The following is a 25207-nucleotide window of genomic DNA, read 5'->3' as shown; positions in this document are numbered from 1 at the left end:
AGTGAAAATATAAGTTTCCTTTATCCCAGCACATTATCGAGTGCCAATTAATTCAGTTGATTTGAGATCTGAGTTTTGAAACCTGCGAGCAAAGATATAGTTCCTGCCATCTTTGAGTTTAAATTCTCATCTGGCTCAGAATTCAGATTACCTTTGGTATGTTTTATTAGATTGGGAAGCAATCTTACAACTGAATTGAAGCACAATGAAACCTTGAGTTTAGACGTTCAAACTAAGCACTAACACTGAAAACACAATTTAAAGTTGTTGACTTGACTAAAAGTTTATACTCAAGCTCAATCCCTGAAAAGGTAATACAGAAATTCTCACAAGAAAAGGGGTGCCGCTGACCTAGGTGTCCTATGGAGTGGGGTAGTGCTGATAATCGGGTACCCCCTTCTAGTGCTTGTCTGTTGGAATGTCAAGGTCTTTAAATATTGGACTGTCGACTCCGACTCCCATTGCATTCAGACCATTGTCAACATAGATTACAGCACCGGTGATGGCGGAGGCCAAAGGTGATGCTAAGAAGGCAGCAGTGTTCCCCACCTCATCTGTTTCGTTAATTTATCTAACTCAGTCATCGTGATAAAAAAAGAACAGACCTTCAGGCATAATAAGAAGATAAAAATATAATGAGATTCTTGAAAATCACCTGCAGATAATTCTTTCTGCAATGGTGCATTGGCTAATGAATATTCAATCATTGTATCAATGAATCCAATTGCTTTTGCAGCACGACTTCTCAGCGGACCTGAGAACCAATTCATAAAATGTGAGGTGACAAATGCAAACCTCAGAGACAATGAGGTAAAATAATATAATGTGGCAACTATACCAGCCGAGATGGCGTTGACCCTGATTCTGTGTTTTCTCCCAGCTTCAAAAGCAAGCACCTAAGCAATCAAGAAAAAGCCACTAATAAGAATCAAGATTAAACAAAAAATTGAAAACCACGATTACAAGCAAAGCATGAGCAGAGAAGGTATGAAAACTCACTCGTGTGTCACTCTCTAGTGCAGCTTTAGCAGAACTCATTCCTCCACCATATCTGTGAATTACATAGCTCAAAAACTTATCACATGCAAAGAAGGCGCAAATCAACTAGTATTAATGGTACAAAAAAAAATGCACGGCAAACATACCCTGGAATGATCCTCTCGGAAGCAATGTATGTAAGCGAAAGTGAAGAACCACCTACATGAGTAAAACTCAGTTTAGATCCTTGAAATTTACTTTTTCGACCTATGTACTTTTTTGACCTAATCGTACATAATATAATAAGGCACTAGAAAGATAAAATGAAAAGCATTATCATATTGGAGAATGAAGGAAATGCCTGGGTTCATTAATGGAATGAAATGCTTGAGTAGAGAAACATAAGAGTAACTCGAAGCAGATAAAGCCGCAAGATACCCGTTCCTTGAAGTCTCCAACAGAGGCTTGCTCACCTGTTAACGGATTAAAATTGTCAGGAACAGACGAGATAATCACAGTGATTTTATTTACAGAACCAGGGTACCTCTGGTCCATTGGCAAGTGAGTGCACTAGGATGTCAATGCTGCCAAAATCCTGTTTGACAGATTCAGCACATTCCTGCAACACATTTGGAAAGCAGTCACAACATCAGAAATCATATCAAATCAAATAAATGTGGTATTGAATTATCAAGGACAAAATAAAAAAATAAAAAAAAAAGCCAGTTCTTAAAATGCATTAAAAACAGTATCAACTTCATCATTAGCTTGTGGTGAAGCTAGTGTTAGGCCCAAAAGGGGCTATTATGATCTGTGGCTAACTAATGAATGACCTATGAGACATAAAAATTCTGATCATAGCTTTTGGTGAAAAACTAACCTTTCAGTGAGCACATGAGTTACAAGTTATCAAATAAGAAGGTAACAGAAAATCTCAGTGGTAAACGGATGAAACAATATGTATGGAACTATACCTGAACAGTCCATTTAGAGGACCCTGAATAGCGCTTGTTTGATTTTACCTGCAGAAAATGACAAGAAAAAATTGTTATTGCAGAAGCAGTCACCTACTTTCGCATACACATTAGAAACTACATATTTCATTACATCCTCAGGCACATCCTCAAGCTTGTCATAGATAGCATCTAGGGGATATATTTTAGTGATTTCCATCAAAGAACCATCTGGCAACCTGGATTATCAAAATATTTTTAGTAAGTCCAAGCACCAGAATTACCCCACTACAATGCCAAATAAACCAAGTATAAGGACTTACACACGAGATTCATCAAATTTTCCACGTCGCAGACTGGTTTCAAAAATGTTCAAAGCCTACAAAAGAAGCTTCTACATCAGTAAATGAATATTCTCTTATGAGGACAGAAAAATCAGCATTAATGTTAAAGGGAAAAACACCAGAATGAAAGTTCAGTCGCTTACAGGAACCCATGTTCCAACCAAAATTTCAGCTCCTGCAGCAGCAAGAGATTTTGCTATAGCCCAACCATATCCGTTGTCGTCAGCTACACCAGCAATAAATGCCCTCTTACCTATAAATATTAGTTCCATCGTTAGTTAGGGATCAAAACTTTTAATTTTCAGTTATTACAGACGAGGAGGAGCAAGGATATTAACTGACCTTTCAAATCAATAGGCAATCCGGAAATAGGCTTGTTAGTGCTAGATTCAGCCATTGCCCTTGTTACAACCTTATCAAATTTTACTGAAGATGATGTAAAACTCCGCAGGAAAGGTTGCCCAGATGATATGTGAGAAGCACTAGAAAGCTTGGTCCACAATGCCCCCTTGGAGTTGCCACCAACAACTGCAACACCTGCTTTGACACCTCTGTGAGAAGAGGAAATGCATGGCTTTACTGCTGCCATTTGAAGGCTACAAGCTGCTGTTGCCGCCATTTTCAATGCACCAACTCTTGCAGAGGAAAATAAATACCTGTAAAATTATACAAGGAGCAGCTCCAGTACAATTAGTGTTTCTGTGCTAAATTACAATATGATGCACTAGATTAGACATAGATTGTTTATAATCCAGATTTCAGTGCAAGCAGAGATACATCCAATTAAAAAGACCTATAAGAGAAGTTGAAGATTCTTATTTCTTTTCGGCCCGTGACCAAATGAAAGATTCATCCGAGGAAGTTAAAACTATCAACTTCTCCAAACCACATTGGATAAAACATAAACAATATTGATCAGTTATGATTTATGAACTTATATCTGTCATATTAACCAGAGCAGTAGAGTAAATCAATCATTCTCAACTAAATAACAGATTAAATTGCAACAGATTCAACAAAACCAATACAATCACAACAGAATCCAGGTATTTAGCTTCTGTAATTTTCCGGCATTTTCATTTTTCTCCACAAACAATTACACTAGGACAAATTAAAATCACACGTACCATTAATTATAGAGCCACATTAGCTTAACATTTAAATAAAAACTAAATTGAAAAAGTACCCAACTTTACTTCGATCTTTTATATTTTCCTAAAATAATATTGAACTTTGATTTCAAATCTAACAAATTAATCACCAATCAAACACTCTCTAAACTTAGCACAAACCCACTACTACATTTCACATAAATCTCCAAAAACACAAAACCCCATCTCACAATGAACTTCAAGTGCAAGAAAAAATGGTACCTTTGAACGATTGGAAGCGCCAATGTGAGGAAAAGAGAGAAGTATTGAGTTAAAAAAAATGGCTTTTTTCTTTCTCTTTTGGGGGGGTTCCTCTGAAAGAAAACAAAAGCTGATGAAGCTTTCGAGAGTTTAAAGTAGTTGAGTTCGATGAGATCGAGGCTTTGTAGTGTCGTGACTGTCCCTGTTTGGAGAGAAACTGATGGAGGACGCTTCGTAAATGTCGAAAAGTGCAAAACAGATGGAGAAAACTGAAAGGCAGTTGTGGGTTTTAGCTACTTACTTTGGAACTGTTGTTTTTTATCATCTAACTCCATGCATTATTATATTTTTCCAAAGAAGTACATATTTTGTTCATTTGTATGAAACAGGTTCTAATCCTTATTGAGCTGACAAAATTGTCCTTTAGTATAAGTTTTATTATACGTTTTTTACGCTTTTGAGATCAAGGCATTGCTGACTTTTAGGTGTTCTTTTATATTGATGTACTGTGCTTTAAAAATTGTGGCTGTTATAAAAAAAGTTATAGTTATGAAATAAATATTGTTAGTTCGTGGTAATTATGACTTTTAAATATTAATTTTAATAAAAATAATAAAAATATTTTAAATTTTTATGATAAAATTATGTGATAAAATTAACTTAATTTTTAAAGTGCAACCGTTAGTAATTTTAATTACTTTAAAACAAGCGTGTTGATTTTTTTTTTAAAGTTACGCCGAGACTGTGAGACATAACATTATAAAAAAGAAATAAATCATCTAAATTCATCAATATAAAGGTAATTTCATTAGGGGTTTATTGGGCGAGGGACCTAAGACAAATAGATATATTATGCATTAATTACAGCAAAATAAAGTTAAGGGGCCTTTTTGATAATCCTCTCCATAAATCGTGTTAATGAAGTTGGGCTTTGTTTGGTGACGGTTGGTTGTGTTTTTGTTGGGTTCATATTACCTTTTTCGTATCATAATTTTTCTATTTTCAAATCAGAATCACCCTATAGGATGTTGATATGTTTTCCTTTATTATTAGTGAGATCTCTCTCTCTCTCTCTCTCTCTCTCTCTCTCTCTCTCTCTCTCTCTCTCTTAAACAACATATTTGATTATATGTGTAGATTATTCTATGTTATCTTTAAGAGAGTGAGTTTTGAGTCCCTCTAGTGGTGAGACTATATTCTTCCCCTAATTTTAAAAAAATTGCGATTGAGTGAAGGTAGAGCTATCTCCTACTAATGTGGGTATAGTATATTTTCTTCCAGTATTTATGAGAGATAGAAATCTTGGTTGTTCTTCAATAGACTTGATTTAGAATTATTCTAATAAATTTCTAGTTGATCCAAGATTACCATAATAGATTTGTAATTATAAATGTTAGTAGACTGTAATATTTAAAATATATTATCATAGAGATAAGTTAGATAGAGCTTATATATGAGACTTGATCAATATTTAAGATATGTTATCATTGAGATGAAGGAGGAACTAGTGTTTTTTTTTTTAAATTGAAATATTATTTACTTATAACATAATGTTTTAAAAAAAGATATTAAATATAATTTTTTTAAAATTCAAAAAAGTATTGGCTGATAAATATTAAAAAAAAAGGCTAAGGACGATGTACTATTAGGAGACATATTGGGCTTAAGGCCCATGAAAAATGCAACTCATTAACTACCGCTCATGGGCCTAAACCCAGTATATAATGAGGATACGTGGACCTTAATCTTCCCAAGGAAATGGAGTCCAGAACTCTTTTTGTTGTTAATGGATCAAATATGAGTAATGCTTTTCACACCCTGTAAAATCCTTATAAAACCTTATATTTGTAACTATAGTTCTATTGCTAGATGAAATTACATAAAAGGACAATTATGAATTTAACTAAATTAAAATATATTTTTCACCGCAAATTATGAACCCTCCGTTTTTAAATCCTAATTTATGATACAGTTAAGTTTTTTAATAAACTCAAAAATAATTTTGAAACAATGAAGTAATAGATTACCTAATTTTATTATTAAAAAGTATGTTTAAAATTTAATTAACTCTATTATCATATTTGTCCTTTTTCATAATTTTAATTGAGGTAAATGATGTAAATATAACAAGTGGGATTTCATTAAAGTTTTAAAGGGGTGTTAGGAGCTAGACTCATCAAACATCACATGATACAGGGATGACAAATATCCAACTAGATATGGATATTATCTATATATATGTAAATTTGTAATTATCCATAATGGAAATGTCTATATCCATATCCAATTCTAGATATATCCATATCCAATTCTAGATATTGGATATGGATATGAATTTTATCTATATTGATATGTATATCCATGAATGTCCATGGGCATGAAATTTGTATTTTTAAATTTAGAAATATTATAATGTCTTAATATAACAAAGCTAAATAATAATTATTATATTAAGAAATTCTTATTCGTTTTTATTGATATTTCTAAAAACCATTAATTTAAAATTTAATTAAAGTTATTTTTTATAAAAATATAACATTTAAAAAAAATTGCTAGTGTTATTGTTCTCACGGCCGAGGAATTGTCATTGGCAATAGAAAGTCAACCACAATCGACACAACCTATACCACTGGATTAGAAATCCCACGATCTATTCAACCCATCACATGATGACATGAAGCTTTCTTAACTCAAAATCAGCAATCTTGGCTCATCATTGTTGAGTAGTGCTACACATCCTAAATTTTTATCCTGAATGATGTGGCTTTTTTTTTTTTTTATTGGATAGTAAAATAATACAATTAATTCATCTGAATATATCAACTACTTAATGAAAGGCAAATCAGAGGCCACATCATTTTGGAAGAAATTTAGAATAAAAAATTTAGGATGTCTATTATTACTCTTGAAAAAAACCAACAAGTTTTGAAAGATGAGTATTTGCTTTAAAGAAAGTTGTTGTTACTGGCCTCAAAGATCAAGAAGATAGAACAGGAAGCTAATGTTGCCTTAAAAAGAAAGAGAAATATTATAGAGATTGTAAGTTTTATGTGGTGGGAGTCTAAAAAAAAGGATAAAAAATTATATTAAGGATAAATATGGGATTAAATGAGATATATTAAGAGATAAATGTTATTTTAAAAAAAAATTGAATAGAACTAACTGAAAAATGAAGATTAATGAGATATAATAAAGGTCGATTATCAATACTCAATTTAGAGACTATGACAAGCACAATACTCATTTTATGAATAAAGCAACTTCTAATACTTCTCTCAAAATTCTCACGAGATTCAACACAATTTTTTTTTTTATTTTAGTATTCAAAATAGATATTCTCAGACTTTACTCTCATAACTTAAATATTTTAATGTTTCGTCCTCTAGATTTCTAGACCTCTTCTCTTTTTAATTTTAGATTCTGGTCTAATTTTACCCCTTCGACATTATTGGCTCCGAATTCTCAATTTTGGTTTGTACCGACAGTTAATTAACCAATCATGAAGAAGTTAGTAATATAGATGCAAGATGTGATGTAATGCACTAGAAGTATCCAATACTTTTTTTCGATAACATTTACCTTAAAAATAGTGTAACCAAAATTTGACAAATGGATTATACAAGGGCCTGCACACATGCATGTCTATGTCTCTAAGAGCAAAGCATGTTTCGCCGGAGAAATCAATGGCCAACAAAAGTAGAAGCAGAAGAAGTGAGTCATGCACGGCTCTCACTCTCACCTGAAATCACCTTACATGTCTCTATCATTTTATCACAGGCACCTCCATTTGGTAGGTTTTAGTTTGTTTCTCAGTTGGTATGTTATCACGTGAACAACTATTTCAGAGTCTCCCTTTGAGATTTGGAATTGACCCAAGTACAGTAATTTCAGATTAGTTATAAAATGATGAGTTTAAATTTGCAAAAAAAGCAAAAAAAAAAAAAAAACTATCATGATTAGAAATGGTGTCCTTTTTTCATTTTCTGGGGTATATATAGGGTTAGAAAAATTTTCTTATTGCTCATCATTTTATGAAACAGTTGATCAATTGTGATCACCACAAGCTCATCAAACAAATATATTCATTCATCTTAAATATGCATAATAAAATCATGGTTTTTGATTTTAATGAATGAATAGTGTATTTGTTGTAGTGGCTGTGACTGTTAAGGATTAGCCTAATTTTAATTTTCGAGAAGATTTATATGTCATATACATTTCTTTTTATTTTTATTTTATTTTTCAACTGGTACAATTACTTAATACATAATGTATTTCCACTCTTATTGATTTTAAAATTTTCAAAGCCACCATGCTCAATTTATACACGAAAAAGAGAGGGGGGGGGGGGTAAGATGCATGATCAGAAATGAATTTGGCAAGTATTTGATTGAGTTGAGAGGTCACTAATCTCACTTAATTTGCGAATCACAATATGATTGTTTTCAATCGGCACCAAAACGAAGGGCTGGTTTTGGTTATTATAGTGCCTTGTTCTATGAAGGATTTTGGTTACCCACATATGGAATTGATCTTTGCTTCTACTCAGTATAAATTTTTGAATTATACTATATATATAAAAAAATAAAATTATAGAACATGCTATAAGCGTATAAATTGAGACTTTCGTTAAATTTTAATTTATAATATTTTTCCGGAGAAAAGTAATTAGTATGAAAAACAACAGCGGCCAGCAAAGAATCAAAATGAAAATCAGAAGTGATGGAGAAAAGAGTGACAGAAAGTGAGGGACAACCCATGAAATATAATATTCCAGAATAAAGAGAGTCAAAACTCAAATGGGTGAGTGGGAAACAGCTCATCTTTTAATCTCATGAATAAGAAATACTGAATTTAACAATTCTAAAAGTTTGATTTGGTAAGTCAGTGGCAGCTGGTGTTGCACAGTATAATTTATATGGACATGTCCTTATCATGACTTTTCATTTGCATTTTCATTTTTGGCTTGAAATTAGATTAATTCATTTTACTGTGTTGTCTCCAAAATAATAATATAATAATATTATTAATAATTTGTTTTACTAGGCTTCATCAATCACTCTGTGCATCTTTAGTGGTGTAGTGGAAGAGGATTTGCATTTGAATTTTGAAAAGTAGAATTCTTTCACAAAGTTTACTGATGAACACAATGAAAATATCAAATTAATCAACATGAAGCAACCCCAACAATTTGAGTTAACTAGTTCAACTGAATATTAGTAGAAACTAGAAAGCAGCTAGACACAAAGTTATACAGTTTTTGGGATTTTTTTATTTATTTTGAAACTAGATAACAATTTTGCAATCATCAATCTCAATGATAAATATTCTTTCATATACATCTAAAAACCAAGAATATATTGCTCAAACTGGCCTGATTTTGTACATTAATTAAATTGATCTACATGAATACTCAAGCCCTAAAACAATAAAACCCATAAAAAGGGAAAAAAACCAAAAAGAAAAAATATTAAAAAGTACACTAAAAATTAAGATGAAACTAATCAGTGAATCTTCTGCTTCTCTCAATTAATCTGTACACCAAAAAGTTTAAACCCTTTCTCTTCAGAATTGGATTCTTTCTCATTGTAGCTGAAAATTTTCCCCGTAATTTGTTCCAATTGCACTGGCTTTTTAACCACATTACAATTCTGCCCTTCACAATGTATTACATCAACTAGGAAGAAATTTTGCCCCTCTTTTGCCCCATTTGCACATTCACATGCATAAAATGTGATAATATCTTTTTCCTTCAACTTTTTTTCCTTCACAAACCTATTCCATCCTCTTGTAAATACATAACTTTGACTACTTCTCCAAAAACAATACCTAAATTTCCACGGCCTCATTAACTTATCAAAAAACACTAATTCCATGTCATCTACTCCTCCATTAATTGCATTTTCTTCAGCATTTTCACTAATGAAAGGAAAATATTTAACAGCATATTTTTTAGGAATCACAAGTCTATTTAGCTTACCAACATCACTAGGCGTTAATTCCTTTTGAAAAAGTTGCCTATAAGCAAATTGTTCATCTCCATGCACCATTATTTGATTAAGGCTAGCATTTGAATTATTGTCCTCTCTTTGTGATTGAACCCTAAGATAATCAGCAAACTTTGGTTGATAAGTTCCATCTCTAATCATATTCAAAACTGCTTCTGTGCTATATTGGTTTTGAAAATTAGGCTCTTGATTATTGGTGTCTGTCCATGGGAAATTTCTATGAGAATCGCCACCGCGAATCTTGATTGCTGCACTATCATATGCCATTGCTGCTTCTCTCTCTGATTTAAATGTTCCAAGCCAAATTCTTTGATGATTTGCATATATTTGTGCACCCCAGTGGCCATTTTGCTGCGGCACAACCCCCTTAAATTTTACCAATGATACATTTTTGCCGTGTCTCATTCTCTTGGGAGCTGGCTGCAATCCAGAAGTGCTGTTGTTTGAATCTGAAGCTTCTGTGTTATTCGCATTAGTTTTCGCATTCGACACCATGCTTGATGCATCTTCTTCCATTTTTTTTTTGTTAATTTTGAAACTCAAACAAGAAGAAGAAGAAGAAGCAAAAGTATGAATTTAACAAAACTTTTCAGAGAGATAAAAATGGAACTGATGAAACATTAATTGAGTGATGCAAGGTGAAGGTTTTAAAGAAGATGCAAAGAAGGCAGAAATGAATAAGAAATTATGGAAAAAATCTGGTAATTACTAGATATTCTGTTGCATGAAAATGGTAGGATTTTGTATTAAGAAGGTAAAGAGTTCAAAAAACTAAACAAAAATTAGGTTCCCTTGACAGCCAAGTTGAAACCAAATTAAATTTTATTTCAGTGACAGAGAAAGGTGAAAACAAATTAAATCTTTTTAGACTACTTCATAACATAAACAGTTTACAAGTGAGTTAGTAAGTTGAAACAAACTTTTTAAGTGGTTTTGTCTTAATTTAGGAAAAATGTCATTGTAACATTAAGAACAAAATACCCATGTACTTGTTGTGTCTTAACTCTATGTTTGTTTCATGAATGTGAATGATTTTATGTTCACCCTAACCAAAACAATGTTCCCTCCTATTTATAGTTTTGTGGTTAATTAGAATATCACCAAGAAGTTAACCATATTAAATTATATCATTTTATGTCAAATTGTACAATTTTATTCTCGACACAAATTCAATAGTCGACATGGTTACTAATTTTATGTAACTTCAACATTTTGTAAATAAATTAATCGTGTTTAGTACAAAACAATCTAACACCTCATTTATTTTGACTCATACATTCATTTTGAACCAATAGTATTTTCATCAGTGTTTTCGAAATCTTTAATTTAGTCATAAAAAATTGTATGAATGACACTAATCAGTTAAATATTGTTGCACAAATCCAGCCTAGCTAGCAAATTTAGTTTGTAAATTTGATCTCATATCTTATCTATCTTGACACAATTTTTCTTGGATTCGTTTTGTTTATAGAATCTTGATCAATCACTAGAGTATATTTACACTGTTCAGTTCGGTATTTTTGGCAAAGCCAGCTTGTAAATTCTTTTTTTTTTCTCACTTTTGAAAATAAATTAGTTGCTCACTTGACATGTAATTGACTGCACTTCCGAAATAAATAATAAAGAAAGATTAAAAAATGATTTCCGGATAGTTTCAAATTAATTTCTCTCTAACAAAAGAATTTTAGAGGCCTTTTAGAAAAAAAAAATTACAGAAAAAAGGAATAAGTCATGAGTAATATATACAATCAAATAATTTAATTTGTTATAGTTTCCATGATACTTAATATTTCGATGACATCAAAGTCTTGTATTGTAACATATTTTAACTGGCCCCACGATAATAGACAAAGTAGTTATGAAATTATTTATCACATTAATGCAAGCTAAAAATAGTAATAATGAATTAATTATAGAATTGAAATACGAAATGTCTATTTTAAATGATGTGACACATAAGACACTATTCATTTATCAGTGTTATGAAATTATTTCACTAATGATGAATTATTATAAAAAAACATTGTCATGATTAATTAATGACATATCATTTAGAAAAGTAAGCATATAATAAACTAATTAATACATTGAATTGCATTCAATAAGAATAATTAATAATAGTCGAAAAGTCTATGATAATACATCGAGAATTTCTCTCGCGTGAAATTGCGAAAAATAGCGTTCAAAGAAACAGCCGACCAGAAATTGAAAAAAAGTCTTTTAAGATTGATAATTGTGGTCAATCCGGACACGTCAAAAGAGTGAAAATCTTTCTACCCATCTCTTTAAGAGACATATTTGATAGATTTTGGAAGAGAAAAAAAAAAGAGTCAAATTTATTTGTCTACCCTTAACTAAAATAATCAACCATTGAAATAAAATTGTTTATATTTAATTTATCAAGAATTTTTTTTATGGGTCAGTTTCCGTATACAGTTTTTTTTTCGGCCTATGTTATTATTATTATTCTTTTAATGATAGTTTTATCGTTTTGTAAATTCTTAATAAATCGAAATTATGGAAGATCTAATTACAGCTAATAAGAGCATCCACAAATCCAAATATTTACTTGGTAAAAGCTCAGATTTTACTTTGGAGTTTAAGTAGGAAGCAGTTACGCAACAGACTCCTAATATTGCTAGGAAGCAGTTACCTCCAATTTTTTACTCTATAAATATAAAACTTTAATTGTTCGTTACACTACTATTATGACCAATTAATTAAGCTTCTTCTCTGGGCAGTACTTTCTTCACAATCTTGTTTAATCACAAGCACTGCACTTTTTTTAAGGGTTTTCTTTTGCTTTTAGGTCATTATCATTATTATTACTGTTATTTTATGAAATTGAACATGCTTTTATTATAAGCTTCTAGCTGAGAGCGGTTCAAAAAGGCACCTGTAGCTGCAAGGCCAAATTATTTTTCATCAAATTTTCAACAATAAATGACAACAGATTTCAACGTGTACTTTTCAAGTTTCCTGACGACGAGTCTAGTGAATTACGGGCCTCGTTTGCCGCCTGTTATAATCGACACTCGGTCTTCGCCTTCACCGGAATACGTCACACTTCCAGCCGAAGACTGCTTTACTCCATCACTAGTGGTCAAATTTATTCAAAGGTTAGTGAACGTGTGTGTGTGTGTAGTTCTTATTCAGTTGCATTTTAAACTTTGAATGTGACTAGGACTTTAGAATGTGTTCATATTAGGCACCTTATAATTCTTTACAATGAATAGTGCTATGCTACTTCTAAAATTTTCTTCTGGGATTTACTCAAAGTGTTTTTCCTTGTGTTTGGAAACAAGCATGCATTGTGTTTTATTCTTATTTTCTTTTTCTTTTTTTTCTTCTATTTAATTGGAAAAGTAGTGTGGATCTGGCTTTCTACTAACTTTAATTTAGAATGCTAATATAAATAATATGGCTTTCCATTTTTCAATCATGCGTGCTACAGATCAATACAAGTCTTATAAGAAAAAAATCCTTTCACATCTTTGTTACCTTCATTAGAAATCTTATAGCAGCAGCAAAAGAAAAAAAAAAAACTTGCAACGATCACAAACATTGCAAAACTAGTTTATTTTAATTTTATTTGATTCATCTGGTTTTTTTTAATTGTTTCTTATTAGATGCTACTATGATAGCCATCTAAAATACATATATATTTTTCAATATGATTATAGGTAATCAATTTGATAATAACATTTAACAGCAGGCCATAAATAGAAACATTTATCGATATATGTCCATTTCAATGGGTCCACTGAATTTATGACTTGTTTTAAGTGCACAGTTCTTTACTGTTTATATATAACTGCTCCTCATGCCTGATGATGAAATATATAGATAAATTGTTGAGAAAAAGTGACAATATATCTTGATATGCATAATAAGACCAAAACTGATATTTAGTACAGATTATCAGGATTAGCTAAAACAAAATGCATCATTTTCATGTGAAAATTAAACCCCACTTACCAATATTTTATGAAACAAATGACCAAATTTGTGGCACACACTTTTCCAAACACACCTCTCAAAATTCTCATCCATTATATTTCTCTTAGAAAATTTTCCTCAATAGTATAGATCATAAAAGTTTGAAAATGACCCCCCTCTTCTCATATTCCCCTAATTTTTTTTTTCTATATATTGAACTCTCTCACACCAATCTTATCAGCCTTCTTCTATAGCGCCTATAGGCAATTACTTCTTCTTCTTCATCTTCACTTCTCTTAATTATTCTCTGTAAGCACTCAATTTCTTCTATTGTACTTTACATTATAAACGTTTCCATAAGCACGCTTAAAGGTTCTATTTAACAGATTATTTTTTATCAAATTTCAAGTTCTTTTACATGTATTACATCGAATTCATGTTCCTTCCATTTCACTTTTCAAGATAATATGATATTACTGTTGTTACAACTACTTCTTTATAATGGTTATTTTTATATACTTTTATGTACTATACTCTATTGCAAAAAAATTTGCTACTTTTCGGTTTCCATTTTCTTGGGGATCAAGTGTACGTATGATATAATATTTGGGGGTGAATAAATTAAAACATAAAAGTTCATTTGAATTTTTGGTTGAGTTTAGCTAAATTTGCCTTCCTATTATAAATGTGATCGTTTGGTATATAAAACATAAAGTTGAGTTGGTTATTGCTATTTAATAGTAAATTTCAGTACTGAATAGTTTCTGCTATTTTGTTATTGGGTTGCTTTCAATGAACAGAATCAACCTTCAATGGCAGCTATGGATTCAGTACTCAACTCCACCAACCAGATCACGCTAAAGGTTGGAAAATTAAACTAATATATCTTTTTAATTATTATTTTTGAAAATATGTTTATTCATGTAGTTTGGCTTAAAAATAACTAACGATTTTGATTTTTTTTTCCTTAAATTAATAAAACAGGTGACAGATGAAAATATTAGCACTGGACAAGCACAAGCTGCGAACAAGAACAATAAGGATGAAAAGAAGCTTACTTCTTTCATAAGAAAGAATCTCATTCATGAAAAGAACAAAGGAGGCTGGAAATATGCAAGCATCTTACTAGGTACAACTTCAGTGATGACAAAATTTTCCCTTTTTTTTTTGTTTTTTATTTTAGCATGGTTCATCAATCATCACTTACAATTTTATTCTAATTAATTTCTTGTTTGTTTGTTTCATGCAGCAAATCAAGGCCTTGCAACACTAGCTTTCTTTGGAGTTGGTGTGAACTTGGTTTTGTTCTTAACCAGAGTTCTTCAACAAGAAAATGCAAATGCTGCTAATAATGTCAGCAAATGGACTGGTACAGTTTATATGTGCTCTCTCATCGGTGCATTCCTCAGCGATTCTTACTGGGGGCGTTACTTAACCTGTGCTGTCTTTCAGCTCATTTTTGTATTGGTAAGATTTAATAGATTTTGTTCATATGTTTGCTTGGAGCACACGTTAAGAAAGACCTTGTTTGTTATCCCAGTTAATTAATTATAACCGCGATTACGTATTGTTTTGATTAGGGCTTGGTGCTACTATCAGTACTTTCTTTCTTAATGATCAAGCCAACTGGTTGTGGTGATGGATTCATAAGCTGCAAGCCACTATCTTCAATATTTGCTGCCATTTTCTACTTATCTATTTATCTCATCGCCTTTGGATACGGGGGGCATCAGCCCACACTGGCCACCTTTGGTGCAGACCAATTTGATGAATCAAAACCTAAAGAGAGGCAATCAAAAACACTTTTCTTTTGCTATTTCTACTTCTTTCTCAATGTTGGGTCACTTTTTTCAAACACCATTTTGGTCTATTATGAGGATTCAGGAAAGTGGACTTTAGGGTTTTTGGTTTCATTAGCTTCTGCTGTCATTGCTTTACTTTCATACTTGATGGGGACTCCTGGTTACCGGTATGTAAAGCCTTGTGGCAACCCGTTGCCACGTGTCGCTCAGGTGTTCATCGCTGCAGCTAGGAAATGGAACGTTGTTGTCCCGGCTAATTCTGATGAGCTTTACGAAGTTGCAGGGCCTGAATCTGCCATCAAAGGAAGCAGAAAGATCCTTCACAGCAATGAAATTGAGTAAGCATTTAATCTGATTTTATGATTCTCTCCTGATCTAAGCTGTTACCTGAGCAAATACGAGCATGTATGTGCCCTATTATTGTTTGGCTTACGTTTGTGCGTTGAATTTGGTCAGGTTTTTGGACAAGGCAGCAACAATAACAGATAATGACTTAGCTGGCCCAAAGAATCCGTGGAAGCTATGCACTGTAACACAAGTTGAAGAAGCCAAATGTGTTCTGAAAATGTTACCAATTTGGCTATGCACAATAATTTACTCAGTGGTCTTCACACAAATGGCTTCTCTATTTGTTGAGCAAGGAGACGTGATGAACTCCCACATTGGAGAATTTCGCCTTCCGGCAGCCAGCATGTCAGCTTTTGATATCTGCAGTGTCCTCATTTGCACAGGAATCTACCGGAAAATCCTAGTGCCGGTAGCCGGGAAACTCAATGGTAACCCCAAAGGGTTATCTGAGCTTCAAAGGATGGGAATTGGGCTAATAATTGGAATGTTAGCAATGATAGCAGCTGGTGCCACTGAAATTCAAAGGCTCAAATATATTAGCCCCGGAGAAAAGGCAAGTTCCTTAAGCATATTTTGGCAAATTCCACAATATGTCCTTGTTGGTGCCTCAGAAGTGTTCATGTATGTCGGGCAATTAGAATTCTTTAATGGGCAAGCCCCTGATGGGATCAAAAGCTTTGGAAGCTCACTATGTATGGCTTCGATTTCGTTCGGAAACTATGTGAGCAGCCTTCTTGTGGTCATGGTCATGGGAATCACAGCTAAAGGCGACAAGCCTGGATGGATTCCCGATGATTTGAACACAGGCCACATGGATAGATTCTACTTCCTTCTGGCTGTGCTTACAGCTTTCGATTTTGTTATCTACTTGATCTGTGCAAATTGGTACAAAGGCATCAACCTTGATGAGGACAGTTGTGAGAAGGAAATGGAGATGAAACTAGATGAAGATGATGTGCTCAGAAGAGTTTAAATTAATTAATTAGTTATTAGCTTCTACGTTTTGCTTTCTTGCTAGGGCATTTCATTTTCCTTGTAATAAAAGTTTTGCAAGGCATATAAGGAAGCTTGACCTTAGGGATATGATTGCTTCCTTATAGTGCAAAGATAAGCTTTGTGGTATTTGGATATGTTTGTTTTATTGAAGTTTTGTCAATATAGTTTGTTTTGGTTTACTCTACCATTTCATAGGTGCCTTTGTTTTTCTTTTTCACTTGATTTTGGCTTGTATTCATTTTTAGACTTTGGGTAATTTGATCATGGGTATTGATCTCATGTAATTATCCATATTGTAACCAACTAAATATTTTTCTTTGCAAGATTCAAAAAACAGCTGCTTGGAGATATTGTGACGGCGAATTGAAAGAGATATTCTTCCTAGAAACTATGTATATATCCAATGTATTTTGAAAATTAAAAAGAAAAAAAGATTTGGGAGACGATTTGTTGAATTTTAGATTTTACTGGGAGACTAGGTCAAATGCCTCCTCTAACTAGCAAATTTCTTTTCCCACTTTCTTTAACTAATTATCTACTAATATCAATGAGCTACCCTTCTCAAAATAATAATAATAATAAAGCTACCACATTTTTGTAGTTTATTTCAAAATGAGACAACTAAATTCTAAACCTTCAAAATAATTTTACAAAATATCAAATAGAACTTTTTTCTCTTATTACGTTTCATATATGCCCTCTCTTCTTAATGCACACTATTTATTTAATTTCTTGTCTCCTTTAAGGTTTCAATTATTTGTTGCAACCATTCGGAATCAATTTATGTGCTAAAATGTTTACTTACAAAATAAAATTTTATTTTTGTTCTCCTAAGTAAATTTTTTTATCCCGTCTCGAGACACAGTTAAAGGATGAAACTGTATTTTGCACCTTAAAATATAATATTGGAATAAATTTCCTGTTAATAACTAAATACTAAAGATAGAAAAACCTGTAACGCATACAAAATGCCCGAAATAAAACGAAAGCTTTTTGAGTGAAGTATTAGGTCACTAATAAATAACACGTGGAGCTGGGAAAGGAAAAAAAAAAGGTATAAAACTCAATAAAGTGTTTGTAATATGATCCACCCATTAGTTTATGTCATCACGCTGTGTTTTCAATTCAAAGTGGGGAACCGCACCATTCAATTTGCTAACTCACAGGGAGGAAAAATTAACTGTGTGATGAAGATTGAGCAAAGGAGGTGACGAATCCATTTTGAAAATTCACCAATAAAAAGAGATATAAGAGGGTCACCTTATTGCAATTAGGTATGATTAACAAATTAAATGAGATGTCGACACCAAATTAAATGGTCTATTCACATTATTATTACTCAGTTTTGTTGTTTTCAGTCAAGCTATTGTCAATCATTAATCATTAAAATCGTGTGGCTTCGACAACTTGATTTGCATACGTGACGTGGAAAGGGCGATTCAATAAGTCACACATACTCATATTTGATGGCCTGTATTATCATGTAATAGCTAAGGGTGACGTGTCAGGATGTTGCATAGGTTGATTTACTTGACTGTGTATGAGGAGTATCCTTTCAAACAGTATGAGAACTTTTGCTATGGATGTAAAATAACGCCGTGTGGTTTCAGGGTCAAAGACGACAGTCACATGGTGTCTAAAGAGCGTAAAATCTAGACTCGAGACAAAAATAAATATGCTATGCACCTTGAAACCTAGTGTACAGGAGGCCGTTTGTTCTTAACAGATCAATACATACGATAATCCTTTTGCACATAAAGAAATCTTTTACTTCAGCATGATATTACTTTATCTCATTGAATAATTAGTGCTAAACATATTCCTCACAATAATTATATATTTCTGCAGTGTAAATTTGTGTAACATGAGATTTGACACGCACGGGTCCAGTTTTTACCTTCCCCAGATATGAAAATTTGCAGAAATAATATTTGTCAAAGCAAACAATAGGGTTACGTCAGGTGTCTTATCTTGATTGATTGTCTTAAGCTTAACAAAAGGGAAAGGGAACGAAAATTGGACAGCATAAGGAAATTATAAGTCAATTTTTAGCTCTATAATAATCATTATCATTTCTCTTTTTGAAAAAAAAAATATTATATATATATATTAATGGACTGTGGCAATGAAAAATTGAAAATCCGAGCTATGACAGCTAAACTGATATGGATATGGCTTCTTCAAAGGCACTGAGAAGTCATATCTTATCAGTCTATTTGCGTATATATCCATCAATTGAAAACCTAGCGATCACACACATCTTTTTCATGGCCTAATATTTGAAGTGATTTTTTTCATTGTTCATCATGTGTCATCCATCATTTGGTGGGACTCATCACTCATTGGGTACTCCAGTGGCGGCTTGTCCCGATTTTTCAAGGTCCACTACTTTCATGTGAAATAAGAGATTTTGCTTCATTGGATTTTGCATTTTTGCTACATATGATGAATGCAATCGGGTGCAAATATTAAATATATACACAGTTATTTTAAAGCAACATTGTTGTTGATTTGTTGGTGTTATTGTATTATGGATTAGGATCTTCTCCAATTTAAGTTATTTTAATATTACGAAAATCTTATACAACATATATTTTAGTGATAATATATAATTAGAATTTAATTTCTCATACTTATTTTCTATATATTAACTACCAAATTACTCGCATGAATTCAATTCACTAGAAATTAAGATTATGAGGGTATCCTAGTCCTTTTATTACAATACAACATCATTGCTTTTCTCTATTTTATTGCAAAATAAACGGACATAAAAAATATACAGTTTCCTTAAAGTAATACATTGTTGTTAGTATTATTTGCATTAATAATCTTAGTCAATAATACTTTATACTTATTTCTGCTTTCATTATTTTCTTATTATCCTATAATGTTCTATTTCCCGTAAAGGAAAAATAATTTCTTTTAAATAACTTTAACAAACCCAATAAATAAAAATGAAAATAGATCCAAGGAAAAGAAGAAAAAGGATTTTGTCAGATGTTAAGTGTGGATGTCTGTAAGAAAAATATAACTATTGTTATTTATAAGCATAATAAACTAAATCTTGTGAAATTTTAATTTTTAAGTTAAAAACTTTGTTGTAAAAACTTCAGAAATTGGAATACAATATGTAACTTGTGACGTTTAACCCAAAGCTTGTAAGAATTTAGAGGGTGTAGTCCTATGATTGGTAAACAGGTTGCATATTGCAAGTAGTTTTTATTAAGGATAGCAAAAATCCCCACGGGGACGGGTACCCTCGGAGATTTTCTTTATTCGGGGAGGGTATGAGGATAATTTCATACCCAATTTCTCATTCGGAGAAGGGACGGGGATGAGGAAGAATCCCCATCTCCTACCCATTTTCCCATTTTAATTTTTAATTTTATTTTAATTTTTTAAAAATACTAGTAAATAAATAATAAAATTTTAAATATTGGTAAAAATAAAAAATATCAAAATATTTATATTATTAAACTTTTAGGCCTAATTAACTAACTAAAGTCCTAAATTTTTATTTAGGACATTAAAAAGACCGAGTAGATTCTATTAGTCTAAAACTTTTTTAATTTTAATATTCTTTAAATATTTTAAACTTAAATCTATTTTTTATTTATTTTTAGATGTTATTTATAAGCATAATAAACTAAATCTTGTGAAATTTTAATTTTTAAGTTAAAAACTTTGTTGTAAAAACTTCAGAAATTGGAATACAATATGTAACTTGTGACGTTTAGCCCAAAGCTTGTAAGAATTTAGAGGCTGTAGTCCTATGATTGGTAAATAGGTTGCATATTGCAAGTAGTTTTTATTAGGGATAGCAAAAATCCCCACGGGGATGGGTACCCTCGGGGATTTTCCTTATTCGGGGAGAGTATAAAGATAATTTCATACCCAATTTCTTATTCGGAGAAGGAATGAAAATTTTTTTTACCCAATTTCTTATTCGGAGAGGGGACGAGGATGAGATAGAATTCCCATCCCCTACCCATTTCCCCATTTTAATTTTTAATTTTATTTTAATTTTTTAAAAATACTAGTAAATAAATAATAAAATTTTAAATATTGGTAAAAATAAAAAATATTAAAATATTTATATTATTAAATTTTTAGGCCTAATTAACTAATTAAAGTCCTAAATTTTTATTTAGGACATTAAAAAGACCGAGTAAATTCTATTAGCCCAAAACTTTTTTAATTTTAATATTCTTTAAATATTGTAAACTTAAATCTATTTTTTATTTATTTTTAGATGTTATAATTGCCCATAGCGAATCACAATTTAATTATCTTATCTAATCTAATCTAATATTTGCTCTTGATTTGCTCCGATTTAACTATTGTGTTGTAAAGGGAATAGTCCACATTTATAAAGTGCCCACGCCACCATTGAAAAAGTTAATTTTGAATTTAAATTCGATTTTATTTATAACAATTTTGTATTAGATTATTAATTTGTCATGATAATTTGTAAAATAAGTTTGTATCCCTTACATGTTGCGTTACTTACTAATTTAATATATGTGACTTTTGTAATGGATATTAATGTAAGATATATTTCGAACTTTACTTTTATTTGAATTTTTTATTTTTAATATGATTAACTCAATCGAAAACAAAAAAAAAATGTATTAGTTATTCGGGGATCGGGGACCCTCGAGGGTCCCCTGTTATTATTCGGGGAAGAAATAGAGATTCTCTCAAGTAATTCTGACGGGACGGAAAAGGAACGAGGACATACGTAAAATATCGAGAATAGATACAGGGAGATTAATTCCCTCCCCTCCCCTCCCCTCCCCATTGCCATCCCTAATTTTTATTCTCACTATTACTGATAACTTGTGGAGAGGAATCTGTGAAGACATTTAGTCCTCATATTATCCATCATCATCATGAAGAATATTATAGACATAAATTGGACTGAAAGTGAGAGAAATATACTCACACAGTGACACGGATCGATTGCTTTAGAGAGTTGACCAAGTGACTTTTAGTGATGAATCAAGCCACCTACACACTTGTGGGTCAAGGCCTAGCACTCATTGTAAATTTGGTTATTCATTTTTATTTTTATTTTTGATCGTGCTCTCTTCTTGAGATGAATTGAAGGACAACGAAAGCTCTTGGCTGGGAATTTCATGATATTGTGATAGCTAAACTAGACTGCTTGCTAGCAAATTTAGTTTTTTATGCATATGTAGAATTCAAGATATGGCCTGTCTCCTATAATAATTCCCTAACTATAATCTAAAGAGTCGTTAATTCCTAGGCCATTGGCCCTCCTCTAAAATGAAGATCTATCTGGGTTTCTTTGATTGAGACAATTTAAAATTTAGAAAGCTTAGCTGCTGTGGTGTATTCCTCCCGCTGGATTGCCCAAGGATGAGAAAGTAAGTTTGTTTAAATGTTGTTCAGGCCCCTGATCGAGCGGTTTTTAATTAGTTTTATTTTGCTGGTCATTTAATTCGAATCCTAAAGAAATGACAGCTAAAAAATCAATTTGAACTCTATTCAAACCTATCAACCTTACCTTTCAAAATATTAAAAAAAAAAAAGGTTGGTTATACACAAATTTTATTTTATTTTTCATATTATAGATAATGATCTAGTGAGCATCAGTGCCCATTGTATGGAGAGTACGTGAATACATAGCATAATTTTGTAACTCTTAATAAATGGTGTTGAAGTTGTGGATCAACCAAATATCTGTCATGTGGCAGTATCGTTGATTTATAAGATGATCACAATCATTCATAAGATTGTCTCACATAGATTCTAATAAAAAATTTCCACTTTCAAATTTTCTCACCAAATTTCTATCATCTTTTTCTCTCCTATGGCCAATCCAGCCCTTGCTTTTTTATTTTAAGCGTAATTAATAAACAAGCAGAAATGGATTAATTAAATTATATGATATTTCTATTGTACATCAAGAATCATTCACGAATGTAATGCAATTGGTCTTAATTACATCATGTTTATTTGATCAACTTTTATATATTAAAATTTGCTGCTTATGCTAAACAACTTAACTTTTCCTTTCACTGTCTCTTCTCTACCCTTATATTTTTACCCACGTTTTGCGAATGCTTATATATCATAACAGATGGAGAAAAATCGACAGAGAGAAAAACGTTTTTTTATCTTCAATTGTGAAATCATGGGATGAGAGTAAATATTTGAGAATCATAATCGGGATTACATAATCTTGAAAATTGATGCCATGGAGATTGATTGTTTCCTTGATTTGAGATTATTTCCCCAACTAATTAACAATCATCCTTGACTTGATTCTTTTATTTATATATTGAATAAAATAGAATAATAATTTTAAAAGTTATATAAAATTTATCAACTAATAGAAGAGTGACAGATAATAATTACAAATTTTTTAAAAATAATTTTAATTTACATAATTATTATATTAAAGGAATAAATATTGGTTTAATTCCTATATTTTCACTTAAGTATCCATTTATCTTTATATTTTAAAAAATACCTTAAAACAACCTTGTAGTTAAATTTGCTACATTCTTTCCCTTACTTTTTATTTACTTTTCTAACAATACCCTTGCAATAATATTCTTGACATTAATAAATTTATCATTAAAAATTTTAATTGGCAGATTAATAAATAATAATTTATTATCAAATTAACTAATAAATATCAATATAAGAGAACTAGTATTTTTTGTAACTGTGCAACAATCTCACTAATATTTTTTCTATAAATAAATTAATATTAGCCAACTTAAAGTAATGTTTAATGTACTTGCAACAATTTTACTAATGGTTATTTTATGAAAAATTAATTTACCAAATTAATCCAAAAAGTAAAATAATAACATCAAAATTTGTGAAAATTTAGTATGGAAACCTAATCTGAGTTGTAAATTCTTATGCATTCAAATTAATCCAAAAAGTAATCTACTTCCCCTTTAGTATGGAAATCTAATCAGAGTTATAAATTCACATATATCCAAATTATTAAATAATTTTTCTTTTTTAGGAAAAAGTTATACATCTTGTAATCTAGTCTAAATTCTAGGGATTTCTTGCTATTTTTAAGAAGAAATTAATAATCTTGCATGCAGTATATATATGTGTGTGTGTGTGCTTAAGTTTGACCTGCAGCTCATCAGTTCAAATACTATTATCAAGAAGAGCTAGCTGTTATTTTAATTTACTTCAGTCAACATGAAGCTTATGAAGGAGATTGGTTCTATCAGAGTGATTTTGATGGTTACCTTCATGGTCATTGCATCATGTACGTTAGTCTTTACATCATTTTCTCTGTGTCTCTCACATTATTTATTTATTTTTCTATCTATTAATCTGACCTATCTGTCAATTTTAATTAACAAATTAATTAACGATGTTAGTTTATGCTAATTGATTAAATAAACAGGGCAACAAGTGGAAGTTGAAGCCAGGGAGGTGGCCTGCTCCAGCAGCAATGGTGGCTGCGCTGGTGGCCGCCCAAGTGTTGAACCAGACAGGGGTCAGATCGGCATACCCTGTAGCGTCGATAGTGACTGCCCACCAGTCCCTTGTCCAGGCGGCAATCCGCCAAAATGTGTACAAGGCATGTGTAAATGCTGATGGAATATTATTTCTTAATAATATTCCATCATTCAATAAAATTCAATAATAAAATTTCGAAGTTATCATACATGCTTAAGTAACATGAAAAAAGAAGAAGAAGAGAACATTGATTTATCTGTTCATAATGGAGGAAGACCTAATTATATGAGAGTAAGTGAATGTAAAATCGAAGCCTTCTTCAATGTTAATTTAGGCGAACTCCAGTCAAGTACAAATTAAGCATCTACACTACTTCAAAATGCTTTGTTAATTAATTGAATCACTTTGGTGTTAATATAAAAAGGGCCATGTAAAGTTAATTACTGCGGCATGATTGAGAGAAGATATATAAATGAGATAATTGGAAAGCTTAATTTACTCCGCCACGATACCATAACTCAAGACTGAACTTTTCAGGTTAGTTGGAAGGTAAAATTTCTTTTTAATTGAAAACAAGAGCTTATCAATTAATTTTTTATTATTTATCCTAATTGTAACTTAATTCCCCTCACTCGTGTGAACGGATTTAAATCCAATCTCCTATTTTAAATGATTTTTCCATCTCTACTATATGACATCCACAATTGGTCAATTCAATACGTGAAATTTAAGCTTGCAGAAAATACGGACTATTTTGATAATCGTAATAATTTATGCTATATATTAAATAATGTACTTGAATCCTATTGTATATCAATCTAATTTCATCAATGCAATGATATACTAAATATAAAAATTAGGGGTGGGTAATCCCAATTCAACCTAATAGACTCAATCCAATTCAATCCAAATAATTAAAATTTAGATGGTTTGACTGGGTCAACTTTTTTCAATCCAACCCAAAATTTATAAAAATTATTGAAAATTAATAATGTCAATATTCCGTTGTTAAACTATAAA

General features: G+C 31.4%; 3 protein-coding genes across 4 annotated transcripts; 1 reads left to right on the top strand and 2 right to left on the bottom strand.

The window, feature by feature from the left end:
• Positions 1-46: 46 nt before the first annotated feature.
• On the bottom strand, positions 47-3915 carry LOC18053019 (enoyl-[acyl-carrier-protein] reductase [NADH], chloroplastic). The gene is made up of 13 exons (XM_024191987.1): positions 3649-3915; positions 2618-2931; positions 2419-2528; positions 2255-2310; positions 2086-2170; positions 1953-2000; positions 1523-1597; positions 1340-1451; positions 1146-1197; positions 1000-1051; positions 839-896; positions 656-754; positions 47-554 (listed from the first exon to the last, which is right to left on the bottom strand). The coding sequence occupies exons 2-13, from the start codon at positions 2892-2894 to the stop codon at positions 400-402; spliced, it is 1179 nt and encodes a 392-aa protein (XP_024047755.1). The 5' UTR covers positions 2895-2931; positions 3649-3915; the 3' UTR covers positions 47-399.
• A 5237-nt stretch (positions 3916-9152) lies between these two features.
• On the bottom strand, positions 9153-10151 carry LOC18053018 (AP2/ERF and B3 domain-containing transcription factor At1g51120). The gene has a single exon (XM_006445862.1). The coding sequence runs from the start codon at positions 10149-10151 to the stop codon at positions 9153-9155; it is 999 nt and encodes a 332-aa protein (XP_006445925.1).
• A 2335-nt stretch (positions 10152-12486) lies between these two features.
• Positions 12487-16792, top strand: LOC18053016 (protein NRT1/ PTR FAMILY 7.1). 2 transcript variants are annotated; one of them, XM_006445861.2, is made up of 6 exons: positions 12487-12754; positions 14375-14437; positions 14559-14703; positions 14824-15041; positions 15155-15714; positions 15833-16792. In XM_006445861.2, the coding sequence occupies exons 2-6, from the start codon at positions 14387-14389 to the stop codon at positions 16695-16697; spliced, it is 1839 nt and encodes a 612-aa protein (XP_006445924.2). In that variant the 5' UTR covers positions 12487-12754; positions 14375-14386; the 3' UTR covers positions 16698-16792. The 2 variants fall into 2 exon arrangements, with proteins under 2 accessions (XP_006445924.2, XP_024047262.1); XM_024191494.1 differs by lacking the exon at positions 12487-12754 and adding an exon at positions 13846-13883.
• The last annotated feature ends 8415 nt before the right edge of the window (positions 16793-25207 follow it).

Source organism: Citrus clementina, unplaced genomic scaffold (assembly GCF_000493195.1).
Source record: "Citrus clementina cultivar Clemenules unplaced genomic scaffold, Citrus_clementina_v1.0 scaffold_2, whole genome shotgun sequence".
In the NCBI taxonomy this organism is placed as follows: Eukaryota; Viridiplantae; Streptophyta; class Magnoliopsida; order Sapindales; family Rutaceae; genus Citrus; species Citrus x clementina.
Note: the sequence above shows the minus strand (reverse complement) of the source record. Positions and strands in the feature narration are given on the sequence as shown.